Source organism: Phoenix dactylifera, chromosome 8 (assembly GCF_051530095.1).
Source record: "Phoenix dactylifera cultivar Ajwa chromosome 8, Ajwa_hap1_PhDact_Kaust_v1.1, whole genome shotgun sequence".
Lineage (NCBI taxonomy): Eukaryota > Viridiplantae > Streptophyta > Magnoliopsida > Arecales > Arecaceae > Phoenix > Phoenix dactylifera.
The window spans coordinates 29789255-29810496 of NC_143197.1; the positions used below are offsets into that span (position 1 = coordinate 29789255).

The 21242-nt window shown below is 36.3% G+C and overlaps 2 protein-coding genes across 5 annotated transcripts; both read left to right on the forward strand.

The window, feature by feature from the left end:
• The first annotated feature begins 2346 nt into the window (after window positions 1–2346).
• Window positions 2347–6874, forward strand: LOC103697591 (gamma-interferon-responsive lysosomal thiol protein). Its single transcript, XM_008779480.3, has 6 exons — window positions 2347–2446; window positions 2565–2729; window positions 3187–3252; window positions 3920–4060; window positions 5144–5236; window positions 6300–6874. The coding sequence occupies exons 2-6, from the start codon at window positions 2592–2594 to the stop codon at window positions 6495–6497; spliced, it is 636 nt and encodes a 211-aa protein (XP_008777702.3). The 5' UTR covers window positions 2347–2446; window positions 2565–2591; the 3' UTR covers window positions 6498–6874.
• A 2163-nt stretch (window positions 6875–9037) lies between these two features.
• Window positions 9038–17744, forward strand: LOC103697589 (S-adenosyl-L-methionine-dependent methyltransferases superfamily protein). 4 transcript variants are annotated; one of them, XM_039124950.2, is made up of 8 exons: window positions 9052–9584; window positions 11258–11407; window positions 12960–13230; window positions 13342–13452; window positions 14468–14639; window positions 14733–14993; window positions 16782–16976; window positions 17064–17744. In XM_039124950.2, exons 1-8 carry the CDS (start codon window positions 9093–9095, stop codon window positions 17266–17268), a joined length of 1857 nt encoding a protein of 618 aa, XP_038980878.1. In that variant the 5' UTR covers window positions 9052–9092; the 3' UTR covers window positions 17269–17744. The 4 variants fall into 4 exon arrangements, with proteins under 4 accessions (XP_088559605.1, XP_088559604.1, XP_038980878.1 ...); XM_008779478.5 differs by having other exon boundaries at window positions 9067–9601; XM_088703479.2 differs by lacking the exons at window positions 16782–16976; window positions 17064–17744 and adding an exon at window positions 15396–15695 and having other exon boundaries at window positions 9038–9584.
• Window positions 17745–21242: the final 3498 nt, after the last annotated feature.

Here is a 21242-nt window from a genome sequence, read left to right on the forward strand (position 1 = left end):
ACAACATCAACCTCATTTCATAAGAAGATAAAATAATCCATCATTTATAAGTAATAAGAGTTCTCTAGTTATGTATTTCAGTTATTTGACTTCTTCTATTCATCCTCTAACCAGGATCCCAAACTGTAGCCAAGCACTAAGCATCCTATAACTTTGAGAAAAAAAAAGTGAAGGAGCGGTGTAAGCTTTGCAACCTAGTAAAAATTCTCCATGCACACACATTATAATGCTGGAAAAATAATAAGCTTGTATATCAACAATTTGGTAATTGATTGAATAACTATTAAATGGATCTAATGTATGTGTGTATATATATAGCAAAAAAAAAATAAAAACAATACCAACAATATCATATCTCAGTCTATGGTTGACACACCACATATACCACATTTCATACATGGCCGACCAATCCAGATGCCCTCATTTTTTCCACTCTTATAGTTATACAAAATCCAATGTAATTATGCCACAACTATGATTAAGTATAGTTCATTATCTTTGAATTAACTTTCTATGATTACTAAAATTAAGAATAAATTGATATATTCCAACTGGAATAAGTAACATCACAATTCAAGCAACATCAAATTATCGGCACATGATACATATGTCAATATATATAAAATATCCATGGTCATATAGATGATATTACACAGAGATCAAATTATTTATCTTAATTATTAGTATATAATATATGCATGTACAAAATCACTTATAACCATGTAGATAATTGTGTTAAGGGTTTTTACCTCGACCGACCACAAACTCTAACATAGTTACCAACCAATACCTTTATTTAGAAACTATGTGCTTCTATAATGCTGGTCATGTCAGGAGCATGGCAACCATGAATTCTTTTTGGGAACAATAAACCACACAATGAACAAGCAACTCCATAATCATAAGATGATTTCAAATATGTCATATGCCATTAAGGTCATGCATTTAGACAAGCATAAAAAAGACAACATTAGTTTTAGCATACAAGATGCAAGAAGACATTAGATTTCAATTGGATAATTTGTGAGTTAGCATTACCAATATAATGTTGCCAATATAATACATTTTGACATTCACATCAAATGCTTGTCCCATGTAGCATTTGCAAACTAAATTTTATCTACAATGTTAAATTTCTTATATTCTTTCTTGTTGCATAAAAACCTAACGTAAATATGTTTTAGCAAGAACTCATCACCATCCATTATCTCCGTGAGCTCGCTCCCTAAGTGTCCGGCGAGGGTAAGCCATAGACCAAACGATCTCAATCATCAACAAAGTGAACTAAATTAATATGCTAAGATTAACTAACTAATTCATCTTGACCATGCCATATCATTGGTTGACATTGTGCAATAGGTAAGGACGATCTTAATTACGGTCTGATCAATGATTTGATCATTAGCTATACTGAAGGTCATAAAGAATCCATGCAGATGTATAGCTGAAGACATGATTCTAGATGGTTATTTTAAAAAAAGTAAAATCACACGTAAGTCTTTTTAGGCCAGAAAAGGAGGTCCAGCCCCACCACCGTTTTCACCTTAAGGGCTCGTTTGGTTCGCAGGAAAAGGAGGGGGGAAAGTGTGGTCAACGGGAAAGTAATGAAATGCCTCTTGTTTGGTTGGAGTTTTCAAAGGAGAGAGATGGAAAAGTTGTATTCCCATGGGAATATGATTCCCACATTTCATGGAAAAGTCTTTCCCATGAGAAACATGGGAAAGTTAATGAGGTGGGAATCACTCCTTTTTTATTTTTTCCCAAAAAGACCCTTCAACATTAAAAAAGCATTAAAGATGCATTAAAGAACTAATTTTTATTAAGGGCATAATAGGAATTATACATAATTTTCCTAGGAAAGTGGATGGTCAACCAAACATAAGCACTTTGGAAATTTGTCACTTTTCCATGGTTAACCAAACATACCAAAAATACTTTCCTAGGTATCCTCTTCTTAGGAATCTGATTTCCAGGAATTATATTCCTATGAGAAAAAATACTTTCCGCGAACCAAACGAGCCCTAAGAGACAACGGCAAAGCCGCTGCTGCCCTTTGAACCCAAAGTGAAATGCCTAGAAAAAGTGGAAAGAAGCGGGGAAGGGAAGGGGTAAGAAAGAGAAAAAAAAAAAGCAACACAAAGCCATACGCTTCTCCGCAGCTACTTTTTAATCTGACAGTAGCCGCCCACCAAGGTAGCATAAAATGAATCTGGCCCGTCCTTCAACCTCTTCCATATTTTCTTTCAACGGTCTAGATCCGATTTGTGAAACGCGGCCGTTTGATATTCTGTTCCGTGGCTTAACGTACCAAAGAAAGATACTTTTCCCAGTCTCGAGGAGCAGGACTCCGCCTTCTCTCCCCATCTTGCACTCCAACTGTGGCGAGAGCACCAATGGCGTGAAGAGGAGGCAATATTGGAACCAGAAACCCCTAAAAATATCAAAGGTACTCTCTCTCTCTCTCTCTCTCTCTTGTTTCCATGGCTTCAGGTCGTGTTGTGGTTGTCTTCTTCTTCCTTCTCTCCTTTCTCTGCTTCTTTTTCTCCCCTGTTTCGTCTCGAAAGGTCTCGCTGGCACTCTATTACGAGACAATGTGCCCTTACTGCTCCGATTTCATCACCAACAACCTCTCGAAGATCTTCGACAACGGGCTGATATCCATCGTCGATCTCGATCTCGTCCCCTACGGCAATGCCGGGGTTGGATCCAACAACTCCATTACGTGCCAGGTTGCCTCCATTTTCCTCTTCTTTTTCGCTCATTGGCTTAAGATATATAAATCCTTAAAATATAATGCGTTTTGAGATGTTATTGATATAATGGACTACAGATCGTTGTTGTTAAATTACCTGACAAGTCTTCTTGTGAATGCTGTCCATCTCCCATATGAACACTGACTACTATCAAAAGATAGGGGAGTATATACAAATTTAACAGTGTGTAGATAATTATTGTCATAAGGGCATTTATATCTCCATCCAGTGTGAAAATGGTTGCAACCGAAATGACTACCCAATGCTTGGATGTCTTCAAACAGGATTGCTTGCCAACAATTTGTATATAGCCTACCTTTAGTTGATGATGGCTGAAAATCTAAATGATTGCCACTGATCAAGAGAATGATGTTGTTTCGTGCATTTTTTGTTCTTTTCGTATATACTTAGCCCTTCTTGTTTAACTTTGCAGCATGGCCCGAGCGAATGCCAACTGAATACTGTTGAAGCATGTGCTATCAGTGCATGGCCTGATGTGGTAGGCAAATATACCTGTCTTCACTTTGATGCCTTCTAGATTTGGATTTGTGAATATATCCCAAAAATTTAATTGTGTTCTTGTGTTGTATAAAAGTAGAAGCATATAAATTGTGCAGAATGTGACCACGTAAACTCTAAATGTTATATCTGCTATGTTGACTTCAGATTACTTTTATTTTTTATCACAGATGCTATTTTTTCATTCATTCTGTCTATAATCCACAATATTTGAAAAGGAATGATTATTTGTGGATATTTCCAAGATGGCAATGCATGAAGAGAGTCATTTCTATGTTGAGCAAACATAATCATTTCAATGGAGCAGCCATTGAATTTAAACAATTCATGCTGCAAATCTGTGCTTTCATCAACTATTCAGGTGTCATTAGTCACTTAACTAACAGAGTAGCAGTTTATCTGTTAGTCATATTCTAATTATAACTTTACAGAAACTATGTTTTCTAGAGTGCTAATTGTTGAACATGTAATATATCTTGATCTGCTGCGAAAATATCTTCTTTTGCAGTGGTGAATTATGACAAACATGAATATTATTAACATATGGTTCATATATCTATAAGCTTGTTATTTGGCTAGCAAAAAATGAAAATTTGTCTTTTAGTTACATCAATATTTTGTATGAATTTCTCCTGTATATAATGCAGCAAGAACATTTCGATTTCATTCACTGTATTGAGCACCTTGTCATGGAGCATAGATACGACGAGTGGAAATCTTGTTTCCAACAAACTGGTTTGGATTCAACATCTGTCTTGGACTGCTACAATAGTGGATATGGGGAAGAGGTTGGTTACATACTTCATACAGTTAACTAGATCATTTATTTTTCCATACTAACGAGTTGTAAAAATTGTGATAGTTTATCATTCAATACGGACTAGGTATATCTTATATCAGTCAACAAACTATCAAAAATGACTTTGATTTACATACTTAGTGTTAAACAACTATAAAAATTGATAAAGAAACATGACATTTTCTTATTTATTAAATTGTGGGAAGGATTTTTCAATATAACGGCCATTCCCGGAGCTCTTTTGAACATGAGGTGATAATCACGTAAGAAACTCTTATCAGAATTCCTCTGTTGGACCATATAGTTCAATTGACAGAATATATGAGTTTCGGCTTAAACAAAATAGAATAAAAAATGGTCTAACAACCCTTGTCTTCCCCTTCTTCAATTTCTCAATGAATGAAGATTGATAGGCACTCCCATTATGTTCTTTTTAACTTTAAAAAAGAGAAGGGAGAAAAAGGAAAAAGGGAGGGAGAATGAGGGGCTCTTGTATCCAAAATATGCCAAAAGCCTGTTTCTACCAGGTGATGAACTTATCTTATTTGCAGCTAACCTGCAATTTTCTTGTATTTTATCCATTTTGGTTCTTATAATGTACTGACTGCAAAAGGCTGGAATAAGGCTCCTCATAGATTAAATCTACCCATCTAAGGTGATGTGGATTTAGATTGGCATATCAAGTTCCTCTATTTCCTCATATCTACGTTTCATTTTATTGGCTACATCCATATTATTCTTCTGTTTCATCTCACTTCTCCATATTTTGACAAAATTGTGGCTATCATAACAATTGTAAATTTTCACTTTAATTCCATTAACTGCCCAACATGCTGTGCTTATATCTCTATTTTACATTCTAAAACATGAAGTGGATTGAGTCAAATGTATGTCTCACAAATATACACATTGACCAACATGACGACTTGTTTCTACAGCACACCTAATATATCTGAAGTTCACATTTTTGTTATCTTAAATTGTTTTAGAAAATGATGAATGGTATGCTTCTTAATTGTTTTAGAAGATGATGAATTATATGCTTAATTGTTTGTGTGGAATGTTTTTGCAGCTTGAACTACAGTATGCAGCACAAACAGATTCTCTTCAGCCCCCTCATACATATGTCCCTTGGGTGGTAGTTGATGGGAAGCCACTTTATGATGTCAGTTCTCTGGAAGAACTTGATACTCTTAACATTTTAATACCTATATGTTTTCCCCCCTTTCAGTGCCTTTGAGCTGTGTTTATGTTGTCATTTCCCTCTAGAGATTTCAGTACTTGTCGTTCGATTGGTTGAACGTTCACATAGAACTTTCCATGCCTCAACTCTCTGGAGAGCGAAAGTAGTTTGTCTTCCACTAGAAGTTTGTACAAAAGCACTGCTTCAATTATAATTTACAAGTAAATATTTTCTTTCCAAGTCTAATTCAGAATGCTGGGCATACTGGTTCATTGCTTTAAGCATGACAGATTCTTCGATTGCATACGAGTTTCTTAGATGGAAATCAGCTAATGCTATTGTAGTTTTAACTTAAAGGTCTTGATATTGAATGATTTTCCCATAACATATGCAGCAGAACCCTCGTAATTTGAAACCCTTGTGTTCCAATCCCCAAGTTGTGATTTATTCTCGTTCCTCCCACTCAGTTTCTCATTATCTTCTAGAGCATTTCTGGTTTTGGTATATCTATACCAAACCTATCAGAATAAATCTACGCACATGACTAATATAGTTTCATCATAACTTACATTACTTTGATCGAAATCCAGGAAGATGAACTCTTAATGATTCTGATCTCTTTTTTCTTTTCCTCTTTTGCTTGAGAAAATGATTCTTATTTTCTCACTCCAATAATGATGGGCTTAATTAAATAGCAGAGTATTTTTTAAAGAAATAATTAAATTTTAGGTTGGCTGCAATACCATAAGAACCTTCTTATTGCTCAGCGTATGTCAGTCAACTGACTCCTATATAGCATAGTATTTTTAAGTGTATATATATATATATATATATATATATATATATATATATAATTTTTTTAAAAGAAACTCTCAAATATCTATTTGATTCTGAGAGAAAGCATACCTTTTTTGTGAAGAGGATTAGGTATCTGGTGTCAGTTTTATTTGAAATGATTCTCCTGTTGCTTAGGATGATTATGTATGCCATGAATTGTCAGTCATTCTATCGGACTAACAAAGAATTTCCACTCTTTGCATTTCAGAATTATGGGAACTTTGAAAAATACATCTGCCAAGCTTATGATGGTCAGCCTCCAAAGGCTTGCGAAGGACAAGCCCTTACAATTTCCCAGGAGACAAACTCCAACCACGGTGATCAGGTGTGCCATGTTGATGATATGACCGGCTCATCTGCAACTAGAAAGAAGCATGAAATGAAGAAAAAAAAATTGTTAATCTAGAATTTGATTGACATGTTCTTCCACTACCATGTCTTCTTCTGGTGGCAGAAACGAATCTAATAAATAAGAGCTATTTGTCTTCTAGGGACTGGCAAGCCATGCCAAGGTATCTAGTCAAGCATCTTGCAGACACGACAATCATGTCATTGGTAAAAACATCATTACTATTTTTTCCTTCTTTCTTATAAAAGATGTTCTCTGTATAGGAAGTATCAGTTCTGTATGGTTAAACCACCAACTACAAAATGTTTATTTAAAAGGAGGGAGAAAAAAAATGTAACGACTACTTTCCACCTTTGTGTCCTTCTAGCGAATGCTATTAGGGCACCTTGGTGTCATGTTCATTCAAAAATAAAACAAAGGGCTTTCCACCTTCATGCAGCAGAATTCCAAAGAGCATGTGCATTGGTTTCTTTTTCTTTTGTTAGATTATGCTATTGGTTTGAAAACCTTGTTTACTTCTTAAAAATGCTGTTATGTGTTTGCCTTCTAGGGTTATCATTTTACATTTTTAACCATTTTGTTTTTACTCTTACATCATTATATGCATTCTTTGTTTTTCTTTGTGTGTGTGTGTGTGTGTTGATTTAGGAGGGGGGGGGGGGGGGGGGGGTGTTGGATGCATTCTCTGCGCATATTTTCATATTCTTAATTTTTCCTTAGTTCGATTTGTCTATATTTCGATCTCTTCAATGATTAAAGTTTGCTGCCTGAGCTTGTTTCATGTTTCTAAGAGAGCAAATACTCTTTTCATATGCAAGACCTTCTAGGACAAATTTCTAGAGGACAATGATATAAGGCTACCGACTGCTGGAAATTAATCTGCTTGACATAGTTGGTTTTGTAAGGTTAATCTTGTATTAATAGTTCCCATAAAGATCAAGAAACTCTACATTTGGTGTATGTGCCTGTAGTTATGAGGCATTACCTTTTTGCACTGCATTCAAGCAAAAAATTTGGTTCTCTTCTCTTGTGGTTGTATATAACCACATCAGCACTTTAAACCCTACATTTAAATGACCACGCACTTGTATGGTAGTGCTCAAAGACTACGCTTGGTTCAAGATTAAGATAAATGAAAATAATAATGATGATGCTTATGTGAATCATTATATCATGAGTTTGAAATTTTTTGTTCAATCTTATTCTTTGAATAATTCTTGATTAATAAGTTTTACCATCAAAGTAGAAAGTAAGTATAAAAGATGCTTTAATGCTAAGAAATAGTTTAGGACAACTTTTTTGGAATAGTTATGACTATCGTAGGCAATTTTGACTATAGTTCTTAGTTACGCCGTCTTTTGAAGTGCTTTTTGATAGAAAAATTATTTCAGGTCTCTTGCCCGCTTTATACCTGAACCAACTGCAGCCAATAGGATTATACTCCAATAACAATCAATTAATCATCTAACGTGGCGAGAAAGGATTGGTCTAATTCTTGAAAGACCATGTGGCATGCGCACCAACAACAATAACAAAAGAATTTTTTTCCATAAATATCCTCCTAAATATCAAATTTTGCATGAATATCTTTTTAAAATTGATATTTGCATGTATACCCTCGTAAAATACTTATTTTGCTATTTTATTTTTTTAATTCTTGTTTTTATATATATACCCACGCCATCTAACGCCTTAAAAAAATTAATTGTTTCAAATTAAAATGACTAAAATATTCTTAATGGGTGGACGTCTAAAAAGAAACATTTATTAGACGATGACGATGGAGAACAAAAAAAAAAGTTATTTTAAAAAGTTATTTATTTTTAATTAAAATATATATAGTTTTTATTAATGGTGTTAGAAGAGCCTTATATTAGTAAAAAAAATAGTATTTTATGAGGATACATAAATAAATATGAAATTTAAAAAAGGAATGTATGTAAATTTAAATTTTTATAAAGGTATTTATGTAAAAAAAATAAAAATAAAAAAGAGAGGGGATCAATCACAAAAGCACCGCATCAGCGCACCTTGAGATCGTGTTGGACTTGGATAGATTTCTAGCATACCGTGCGCTCCCCCACGCCAACCGTGTGCACGCCTCGCGATTCGTGCAAGCCCCCCTACGATAGTATTTCCTCCATCGTATCCCCGATCCCCTCATCTTTTTAACCGTTAAACTCTCGACACGAACCACCAAGGTGGTAGCTCAGTTGGAACGGGGCGTTTACTTCTAACTAAGTGGTTCCAGGTTCGAAACGCGCGGGCGTCGATTAAATTTGGGGACCGAATGCTCCACGCCTGGATACGGGGTCTGGAAGTGCTACTGGTCGGCTGATAGCCTGGGTGGTGCCAGGTGTGACGTACTCACACGGAGGGTCGGATCGGGTAACCGTGCCGGCTCACTGGTGGGGAGGGTATAAATAAAATAGGTCGGCGTGCCCAACACACGACCCGGTTTGCCGCATTGAACATTCTCCTGGCGGGGTAGGGGGCCCAGTGGGGGTTGCTACGCGGGGTTGGGCTTGTCCCTTCCTCCCCCCTGCTCCCTTTTTCTAGCAAAAAAAAAAAAAAAAACTCTCGACACGTGTATCACTTAAGTTGCCCTCAAGCCACCTCCATCGCCATCTTCTCCAACAGAAAGAACAGAAAATGCCGTCGATGCGAAACCTACTGACCGAGAGGAAATACCCTTTCCTCCTGACCCTCGCCGTCTTTCTCCTCTCCATCCTTCTCCTCTTCCTCTTCTCCAACCCCACCAGCCGCCTCTTCTCCTCCTACTTCCCCTCCCTTAAAGATCTCCAAGCCTCCTCTCGCCCCCTCCCACCTCCTCCTCCCCACTTCTCTCCCATCCCAAGCCCCGATCCCCTCCCCGATCCAAATCCTAATCCTATCGAATCCGTCGAGGACAATGGAAGCGACGAGGTGTTTGAGTTCCGATGGGAGATCTGTCGAGGAGGGAAGGGGTTCAATGTGGTGGATTTCATGCCTTGCCTTGATAACATCAGGGCGATCAAGGAGCTCAAGTCAAGGCGGCACATGGAGCACCGGGAGCGGCATTGCCCCAAGCCGAGCCCAAGATGCCTCGTCCCCCTGCCCCCGGGTTACAAGGTGCCGTTGCCGTGGCCCAAGAGCAGAGATATGGTGAGATTGTTACTTTGGTAAGCCTGCCTTTTTTGTTTCGTCCCTGAGATTCTTTGTCTTCTGGATTCTTTATTCTTGATGTGTTTGATATGACCTGAGTTAGAAGTTTAAGAATTATTGAAACATGATGCCAATGATGGTCTCTTGCTAAAGATCTTGTTTTGTTTTGCGATTTCCTTGTCTGATTAGGTTTCTTTATTCTCCTTTTTTTTTTCTTGTGATTTGCTTTCTTTCCTCTGTCAAAATGTATTTTGGTCCGTTAAGAAGTTCTTGAATTTACTATACTTTTTTCAATAAATGTGATCTATGCTCTGTAAATAATTTTTGAATTTTGATTCTGATTTGTTTCTAATTTTTTCCACTTTTAACTCTGACTCTGTGATGATGTTGAAACTGTAGGTTAATTTGCATTGTACCTACCTTCATATACCAATCTCTGCTATTATGATCTTATACCCATGATTTGTCTTCACTGCTAAAAATTTGGACTACAGGGACGGGCTTAGAATCATTCTGTCCAGTGGTAGTTACTACTCTCGTTATACTTCAATTAGAGGGTAATATACCACAAAGGAACTAGGACTGTATTATCTGCAATTTCGAAAAATGGCCTATGATTTTTGTTTCAGATTTCTCGTGCTCCCAGCCATGTGCTGATTCCCCCCCCCCCCCAAAATTTCTTTACCATCTTCAAATTAATGAGCATTTTCAGTGAATAAGATGAGAGAAAAATAATTCTAACCATTAGTAACATGACATATATGAAAAGTTAATAAAACAATATTATTATTTTTTTGTCAATTTTAGTATAAAGTGTGCCATGTGTTTGATGGTATAGTTACATTAATACTGTAATTTAAGGTGGTCAGTGTTTCCTTGAGTAATAATGATGTAAAAAAAGGCATACCTATTCTTCGAACAAGAAAATCTGCATAATACTAAATGATATGATATTTTGGAAAGAATCTAAGTGGGGCTATCCACTCGCAATCAAAACATTTATACAAGTACATTTTAGTGAAAATTCTTATATGTTTTGGTCGGAACTCAAAAGAGACTGAAATTAGGTGGGTGCAAGTATATACTACTCTTGGAATCTCATCCAAGTTTGCCGAGCCAGACATCCAAAAGATTCACATGTAACATTCCAATTTGGACAATGTTTTCTTTTTTCTATAAAAAAATTCTTATTGCTACATTCATGTTTCAATCCCATAAAAATCGCACTAGATGTTCTTGGTTTTGGTTTGATAACTTTGTAAATCTTCATCATCTAGACTTCCATTGCATGCTAATATGCACTCTTTTCTAATTCCATCTAGCAACATCATATAGTCCAAAAATTTTATCAAAGGGTGTCAGTGAGCTGTAAGCAAAACTTGGTAGCTGATTATGCTCAATTGAAGTGCATATTTTCTTGTTTCTCAAGTTTCTGAAAATGCTCAATTTTAAGAGAGCTATCTTTGATACCGGTAACTAAAGTCCATGCCTGTTAGCTTTGAATCAGATGGTAGAATTTTTATTCCTTGTAAAACATGTTCGTTCTTTATTTATATGGTCAAAAGTATTAGTTCGAAACTTTTCCAATCATAGTTGGATTTATGAATTTAAAAATAGATGATCAACATGGATCAAGAAAATTAGGTTGAGCTGATTTCTTGTTTCATTTACAGATCTGGTATAACAATGTCCCTCACCCTAAATTGGTTGAGTATAAGAAGGACCAACATTGGGTGCAAAGATCTGGTGACTATCTTGTTTTCCCTGGAGGCGGAACTCAATTTAAACAGGGAGTAACAAGCTACATTCACTTCATCGAGCAGGTATGTCTAAACTCTATATTATCAATGTTATATTTTTAATATCAAAGGGAAAGCATTCCATATCAAGCACATAATCTCTGGATATCCTCAGTCTCTTACCACTTACTGCTTGGTTGCCTGATTAAATCCTTAGGCTTGTTAGTTGACATGTAATCTATTTTTTTTTTCTTGATACGAACATCCTTAACTTAAGAAAACTCTGGCATACATGTCTCCTGGTTTAGCTACTGCTTTTGTTTGCATATCGACGGTACCTATATATGGACAGTGCCTAGCTAGCTTCTGCTGTTTTACTTTATTTAATCTTCACCTAGTTTTTTCTTGATTCATGAAGTTATGTGAATTTGTATCCATGTTAATTACCAATGGACAAGCCTTATCTGTTTATTTAGTTTCACAATATGTTACAGAAAATAAGTCAAATTAAGAAATGAGTAGGAAATGGGCCAATAATGCTTATTAATCCTTATCATCCTGTGTCTTGTCTCACCTGAGCTAACCACATGAAGGAATAAAGGAGCTAAGAAAGGAACAACCTAAGATGATAATCTGGAATATGTCAAGACAAAATGGCTCTAGGTGACAACTGGGAATGGATCAAGACAAGAAACAACTTTAAGATGACAAATGTGTCAGCTAGATGAATAATTGACTTGAAGAGGGTTATAAACCTATGACTCTTGCAACTTTGCTTTAATACGATGATAGATTTCATAGAAGAGAAGAGCTCTCATACGCAAAAGAGGATGTTGTCCCCACCATGGTGAGAAAACCACCAGAAGGATATCAAACAGCACATGCATACATATATACTCTAACATTAATAACTTTCTAGCCAAATCCTTTTATTTCAAGATTTGAGAACCAGACGACTGTAATCTCCTAGATACACCATGATATTTGATACCTACACTCAAGCCAATGTAAGATAGGTTTAAATCAATTATATTGCTAGATAGAAGTTTCTTAGGGCCTGTTTGGACACCTTGAAGATTGTCTCTCTCTGATAAGATCTTTTGGCCCGAGACTTTAGTTTAGAAGTACGGTGACAGTGGGGTGTTTCAAAGAGATCTAATAGCATCAGGGACTGCTAAGCTAAATTTTTAGAGATAATTAATCTCTTAATTGAGGTGATTTTATCTTATCAATGTAGATTAAGGATTAGTTATTGCCACGCCTTCCACAGTCTCTTTGACCCACTGCCACATCCATCCTAACGCTGTAGTTTTAATACTAAATACCCTGCTGGGAGGATCTCATCAGTCTGATAAGATCTACCAGCATCCAAACAGGCCCTAATGAAAAAAAGTAAATCCTTCTCATCGTATTTTTCTTTCCTTCTTGTTGTTATTGCGTCAAAGTACCTGCCAAGAGAGTGTCAATTAATGTTTATTAATAGCAAGTATACGAGGATTCTTTAGAAGGATATGGAACTTTCTGGAACTTTTGGTATGTCTTTGGTGGTTTAAATAACTGGATCATTCAATACTGTCAGTTTCATATTCAGCATTAGTGTCTATCTCAACTAGGCCTGTTTCTGTTTTGGAACCAGATTCTGCCAATTATTGAATGGGGGAGGCGCACAAGAGTTATCCTGGATGTTGGTTGTGGTGTTGCTAGCTTTGGTGGATACTTGCTGGACAAAAATGTCATTACCATGTCGTTTGCCCCGAAGGATGAGCATGAAGCTCAAATACAGTTTGCCTTGGAGCGTGGAATTCCAGCTTTCCTTTCTGTAATTGGAACCCAAAGGCTTACTTTTCCTGATAATGTATTTGATTTAATTCACTGTGCAAGGTGCAGGGTCCACTGGGATGCAAATGGTATGTTAGATTGCCAAATTGTGATTTTTTTGGTTACTTTTCATGCATTCCTCTTTATCTAGCCAACTGTAGCACAATTATTGTTCTTTATGTTCCCTTCATCAATTGTAGGTGGAAAGCCTTTGTTGGAGCTTAATAGGATTCTCAGACCTGGAGGGTTTTTTGTATGGTCTGCAACACCAGTTTATCGGGATAATACAAGAGATCAAACCGTCTGGAATGGTGAGGTTAAGTTTGTCGAAATTCATAATATGAACATCTCGTTGATAATTTCAGCCTAACTATCTTGTTATGTCTGAAGCTGCTAGATGTTTTTAGAGTAGAAATCTGATAGGAATGGTGGAAAAGGTGGTCGTCATTGGCAGCTAATATCGGGCCATAAATCTTACCATGTTTAGGGCAAAATAGTTAACTTGCCTTTACTTATGGTCTGCCTATTAAATTAGAAGTCCATGGATGGCTCATTTTGTTGGCAAAGGCTTTCAAAATGGCTTTTTTTTCAGGGAACCACCATGGCAACATTGGTGCTTTGGCTTCGAACTAACACCCTAACCCCGTGTATATTTGTACCAAAAGCTGGCTTTGTGCCCTTTTGGGGTGCATTTTGGGGTGAACATAGCATCTCTCTCTCTCTCTCTCTCTCTATGCGTGCATGCGCCCATGTGCATGCGAGTTTTGTGTCCGTGAAGCATGCATATATGTGTATTCTTTGGCATATCTGAACATGTTATCCTTTCTTCTGGTTGTTTAATGAAGTGGTACTTTAGACATTTATCTGCAGACTTTGCACTTCTGTGGTGATGATCTTGTGTCAAACATTGCTAGCTTGGCCTTTCCATCAAAGGGAATAGTTTTTTTTTTCTTTTTCTTTAAAAAATTCTGCATGGTAATATACTTTTCATTTCATTATCTCCCTTTAATCTTCATAAATAGTTGTACTAATTATTTGGATTTTAGATAAAATGTATTTCCTATTGATTTATGTATGTCATTTTTCGTGTACAAAAACAAAAAACAGAAAGCACTAAATATTTTCCATTTTTCATGCTTCCTTCTATATATTTTATATATTTATCAGCATAAGTTTAGGTGTATGACATTTTTATTACTTATGAACTGAAATATCTTCTCTTGTGCTGCATTCACTTTGAATGAATAGTAGGAATTTGACTAAAAGCGGTATCTTGACAGTCATTTCCATCTCACTGGATTTTTTGTATTTTGATTCTTTCTGCAGCTATGGTACTTTTGACAGACTCCATTTGCTGGAAGATGGTGGTGAAATCTATAGATGCTACTGGAATTGGAGTTGTAATATATCAGAAGCCTGTTTCAAATTTCTGCTATGAGCAGAGAAAAGTAAACAATCCACCTTTGTGTGTTCAGAAGGATGGACCTAACATTTCATGGTATTAACCATCAGTTCTAATTTCATATCATTACAAATATTCCAAAATTAGTTATTTCTCATAGGCATATTATTCAAATTGTTTCTGTTGCAGGTATGCTCCCCTTGACAGTTGTCTTCCGCCACTCCCAAATAGGTCTGGCAAAGAATACAAGTGGCCTATTGCCTGGCCTGAGAGACTTAGAACTGGAATATCAAGTGTGCCTCAGGAACTGAATAGGATATATGCTGAAGAAAAATATGATGATGACATGAAGCACTGGGAAACACTTGTATCAGAAGCATACTCGCATGATCTTGGGATCAGCTGGTCTAGTATTCGTAACGTAATGGATATGAATGCTGGTTTTGGAGGGTAAGGCACTTTTGTTTAGACAATATATCTATTTTAAGTTCATGTTGTGGACTTCTATAATAGAAAGACTTGTGTCTAAATTCAGGGTCACTTTTATTGTTTGAGTGTAATAATATATCTTATAAATTTTTTCCAAGAGTATATTTTCATGATAATAGATCTTTAGCACTACTGATGTCAAATTCCTTGTTAAAATTTTCTTTCCCCTACTTTTTTTCCCTCTAATAATATGGAAAAGATGCACTTGTCCATAGTTAAAGTCTAGGTGAGCCTTATGGCTTCATTGAATGTTACAAGGTTTGCATAGTTGCTGTGCACTTTAGATCATGGCCTTGACTATGGTGAAACAATTAATTGTTTATGACTGCCCCCAATTGATGATTACAGAGTGTTGTTCAACAGGACCTTTCAGGAGATCAGTATGCAAGCCTACACAGGTCTTCAACATCCTTTCGATCGTTATCATGCCCTCTACAAAATCAAACTGGGTCCTTATACCTGGTTCAGGATCTTCTATTCTGCAGCTTTTAACACCAACTCCATGGAGACTTTTTGACCATGGATCCTGTACTTTTTAAAGCACCAGTTCTATTTTTTTTAATTCAAGGGTTTGCCTTCTCTCTAGTATAGTTATTGTACTGAAATTCACCTTCAATTAATTACTCCTGCCTTCAATTCTAGTTCATTTGAGAATCCAACAGAACTTTATGAAGAACATTGTGATGATGATTTTGCACTCTAGGATTTCATTTAGTACTGGTAGTTCATAGACAAGTTGTCTAAACAATTGTATCTTGCCTAATACATGTCATGATCATGTCATTATTCATTTTGTTAGTGAATGAAACTTATGGAGACTGGTGCCATTTCATCTGCCACCATTACATTTACTGACTTGGAGAGAACTCTAATTATTCAATGAAAGAAGTTACGGAACCCATTAAATTAATAGCTCTTTATCAGCCATCATTACCCTTTTGAATCTCTCATCACTTCCCAACATTTTTTTTGTTAAGCAGCTTGTGTATTTGTTTTATGAAGTCTTACCTGTTTCATGATTTTAGCGCCTGTTTGAAACTCTAGGTAGAAGATCAACCTCGAGTTTAAATGGAAATGGCAGAGACCAAATTCCTGATAACTTAATGTACTCGTATCTGTGTTAACCAAGCATAAAGGTTGTCTAGATTGCATGTTGCCAGTTGCTCAAATGACTGGAGGAATTGATCTGTGAAACCTAAGAATGCATTGGTCTCAACTAATTTTCATAATATGGGAATGGGAATGATGTGAAACTTTGCATTATTTAACCAAAGGAAACACAATGCAATGAGAAAACATCACCAATCATTTTCAAGTACATGCATTATGCATCTATGTCAAACCTTTTTGCATATTTTCTGATTGTTGGGAATCCGATTTTATTGAGATACTACCTTGGAAGAAAACGCGGGAGAATACATATTCTAATAAATATAGTCTGCTTATAATACTATTGCTTTCACGTCAGTTGCCTAGAATAACTTGTATCGTGTTCACTTTTTAAGCACATGTTCCCCCCATTACTAGCTCCAAATTTTTTATTGTGATTTTTGATGTTTAAGTTGATATTATTTCATTAAGTTTGTTTATTAACTTAAAAATTTAGGATTATGAACACTCGTGTGTGTGATCAGTCACTTTGGTTACAGAACATGATATGCAGATTGAGCTGTATTTGAGTTTGATTCTCATCAACCAACCACTTCATTACTGTTGGAATTTTGATATTGGTTTTAATCATCTAACCAGGTTTGCAGCAGCACTTATCAATCAGCCTCTCTGGGTTATGAATGTAGTACCTGTCCATGGACCTGATACTTTACCCATTATCTTTAATAGAGGGCTCATTGGCATATATCATGACTGGTGTGAAGCTTTTAATACATATCCTCGAACGTATGATCTACTCCATTCCAGTTTTCTTTTCGGGAATCTTACACAAAGGTAAAATTGCTTTTATTCTGAATCTTCTACTTTGTGCTCATTCTTAGAAGTTCTGCACTGTGAGATGTTTCTCCCCCTTCCCTCCAGGTGTAACATCATAGAAGTGGTGGCAGAAATGGACCGAATACTGAGACCAGGTAAATGGGTTGTGATCCAAGACACCACAGAAATGATAAGGAAGATGCATCCCATTTTACAATCACTCCATTATGAGACCACCCTCTACAAGCAGCAGTTTCTTGTTGGTAAAAAGGATTTTTGGCGTCCTGATAATAAAGAATCCACGTTATGATCTTAGGCGTTGCCTTACACTTAATCAAGTTTTGGTCAAAGCAAGACATATTTCACAAGATTATTGTTCTATCGCTAGTTTACCCACCATTCCTGAGGAGGAGGTGTTGAAATTCATCATAGAAAAGGCAGTGGCTCCGATGCCATATATCATTGCGAGTAGGCTGCATCTATGAAGTCCGCTGGTTCGAAATAAATGTGAAAGCTTGTCGGTTACGGAATGGTTAATTTCAGAGTCTTATGGGAACAGAAGTTCTGGTCACTCTTATTCTCCATGGCTGTTCTTGTGTGCCAACAACAATTTATCAAAGATTGATCAGCCATTTTTTTTTGTAAAGATAGGCTAGTGAGTTCTTAATTTTTTTTTTCTTATTTTTTGAATGTGAAGTATTTGCTCGGATGCAATGCCACTGATAGTTGGCTCTTGTATCTGCAAATTTCAAGGTTAGACACGAGTTTCAGTATTTTATTCTCTTATTGTCTTGGTGCATTTATTTTTTTTGGATGGTATTTTTCTTTGTGCTTTGAATTTTAGTTCTAAGATTGTTCTGCCAAGGGAAGGTTATATTTGAAATTAAGAATTTAGCTTATCCATCTAAATCATTTGAGTTGACCTGTGGTGGTTGTCTATACTATATGCTATTAAAAGGCTACCCTATATTGGATGAGCTATGTTACCATGTGTTTGCCATTTGAGTTGACGTATGGTGGTTGTCTATATTATATGCTATTAAAAGTCTACCCTATATTGGATGAGCTATGTTACCAATGTGTTTGCCAGCTGATCTGATTTGATTAACTAAGGTGCTGTGTGGTATTACCTTCATTTTTTTCTATTTTTTAGAAAGAAAAAAAAATGTTTCTATTTTTTGGACTTCAAGAATAAATATTTTTGGTATGATTTATTATTTTTGAAAATAGACGTATCGATTGCGATGGAGAAAATGATAGTAGCAGCAAAAGCAGTAGAGGCAACAATAGTATTGGCGGTGGTATGGTAGAGATGGCGACAACAGTAATAAGAGTATGGGAGACAGTGGCATGACGATGGTGGTGATGGTAGAGCACCAATAGTGTGAGGTAGTCTAGCAATGCTACTGGCAATAATTTTGGCGATGGTGGAAAAGATAGTTGCTGGTGGTGAATAAAAAAAGTTATTTTTAAAATATTAAAATAAAATAATGTAGTATTATTATTATTATTATCTAAATTACAGATAATAGTTTTTATAATAATAATAATAATATCATTAAGTATATTTTTATTTTATTTTAAAAATAAAAATTAATAAATAAAGGGAGGCCTAATGCTGTTGAGTTGGCTAGCCAGCCACTATTTGGTTGATGAAATTTAATAATAATAATAATAATAAAAAAGCCGTCATGGCTTCTGTGTATCTTGGATACCATGTCTTCTTTTAAATCGTTTTGTTAATTTTAAAACGAAATTTACAAAAAAAAGGCCATCAAGGATCCCGTGTGTCTTGGAGTCCTGAGTTCGACATCATAGCTCTATGTACGGGTGATCCAAAAGACAACGGCATCGGATTCCTGGTGCCGAGGATCATTAATTATGATTATGGCGACGCAAGAAATCAGCGTAACGTACCAATCACGTGCAGATGACAAGGCGTAAGGACTAATCCTATGTTTGGCAATTCTGGCAAGAAGAGCAGTTGATGCCGTGGCTTTTTATGGGTGGGTGGTGGGCTTGTACCTACGCTATCAAGGTAGGCTTGTACAACGACTCTAGAGTTTCAACATTTGTACATGTTAGCGTAGAATGCGTTGCATTTATGGTCCTCTTTGAATCATCCATTTATCTAGAAGTACAGGCTCTTAAGTGTGGAACTGCTACCAATAAATCAAGTGGGGAATACCTATAATTAACAAATCGTCCTGGTGTTTGCATTCCAAGTGAAATGTAGGATTTTTTTTTTAAAGTTTTTTATTGTCAAAAATATTTAAGCAATTTTCTTTTGCGCTAGATTTAGATTTTTTTATTTTTATTTTTTCCTCATCTTGGTGCCACTGAGAGAGTTGCTCCAAAAAAAGAGGATTATCAGTAATGCAAAACTCTTAATCTAGTAGCAAAATGCACCCTTTCTTTTTATTTTTATGCGTACTATTTGTTCGAGCACAATAAACGAGGAGAGTATAAAGATAACAGACAGGCACATAATCGATGCGAGTGTCCTATTATACTGACTTTTTTTAATTAATTATTCCTACTTTTGTGCTTATTTCATTTAGAACCGTATATCCTAGACTGACTTTGTGGGTTGGTGAATTAGCATGAAATTTGGCAGGCACGATTTTGCCCAGACTCAAAAAGTTGTACCGAACATGTAAAAATAGAGAAACGATGTTGAATCAATAATTAACAAAGTAAATATATCCTTTTTGCAAAATCCTTCCGATCGTATCAAACACATTTAAAAAAAGAACTTATCACTCTTTCTCTATATGTGTGTGTCATCTCAAGTATGGAATATTTGTTGTAGGATAACTTTAGAGGGCCAACGTTGGTGTCAAGTATTTCATCGTCACAACTGTCATAGTCCAAAAAGGTAGGCTGGGCTTGTACTTTTCATGTGAAAGAAGGATTCACCTTCCTTTTCTTGGATTACACAATTATCGCTTCAAGATCCATGCAATCTAATAGAAGACGAAGTTCGGAGTGCTTTGAGATCAGTGTGAGTGCTTTAGTGCGAGAGATACAATCGGAACCCTAAAAGGGTTGGTGCAATTTAAGTTGCACTATGACTTATAATTGCAATATATGATATGGGGTAAAGTACCAGCTCTCTTTTCTCCGCATGTCAAGGAGCTATGGTAGAATTGTGTTTGTATTATAAAGGGAATCAATTTTTTTGGGTAAGACAAGTATCAATTCTATTTTGCCATTTAGATGGCTATCTGAAATTTTTGTGCTGATATAAGTAGGTAACGTTAGATTTCTGCTCGATTTAATGTTTTATATGACAATTTGGATTGCTACAATATACAAAGGCAAATGAGTCGCATTTCTAATTATTGGATGGCACGCAGCAGCTAAATTTCGATATAGTAGATGAGAGCAAGTGTGCATCAACCAATCACCAAATGCCGACGACATTTGAATGGGGAATCGAGTATTTCTTTTTCTTTTTGCAATTTCTTTTTGATAAGATCCAACAATGGTACAAATCATTACATTTAGATGCTCTAATTGTGGAGCACTCATATCTACTAAGTATGTCGTGATGGTTTTTATTATTTATTTTATATTTTTAAAAATTTTACAAAAATGAGGACAACTTTATAGGCTTTTTTTTTTATAGCTTGGAGACGTATATAGTCAATCATAGTTGACTTACAGTATAGATGGTTTTTTTAAGTTGTTAATTATTTTATTTTCTGATTTTTATAAATATATTTATTTCAAACTAATTTAACAAATTTAATTTATCAACAAAAAATTTTTTTTTTTTTTGGCAACCGTTGGGTTCCAAACTTCCTTTTTGAGAAACAAGGCATTACCTTCAGGGCATAGCCCTCCACGGCCCAGGGAGGGCACTTTTGTTGGTGGGGGAAGTTGGTGCTCCGCGTTGCTGGCGAGTACAAGCGGGCGTCCGCGTTCCAAAGGGGGAGAAGATGTCAAAATAGATCTCTTTGTCGGTGACCGAGTCGACACCGAGTCAGGGGAATCGGGCCCCGCCTGACCTCACCCTCGTACTCCTCGCCCAACCCTACGATTTCCCCCAACCTTTTCACTGTTGATCCCTGCCAGCCGTACGATCATATGGCTGAAAGGGTCCCCTAGATTTTCCCAAATCTACGCTTCCTGCCGCGCTAAGGACGTCGGCTCTCGGCACGTTGCTGTCATCGAACCAAGTGCGAGGGGCCACGGTGAACCGCCGGTTAGGCAGGATGCCGCCTATTTCTGTACGGACCGGCCGGCCTTCGGGGACCTCTCCAACCGACCACCTACTAT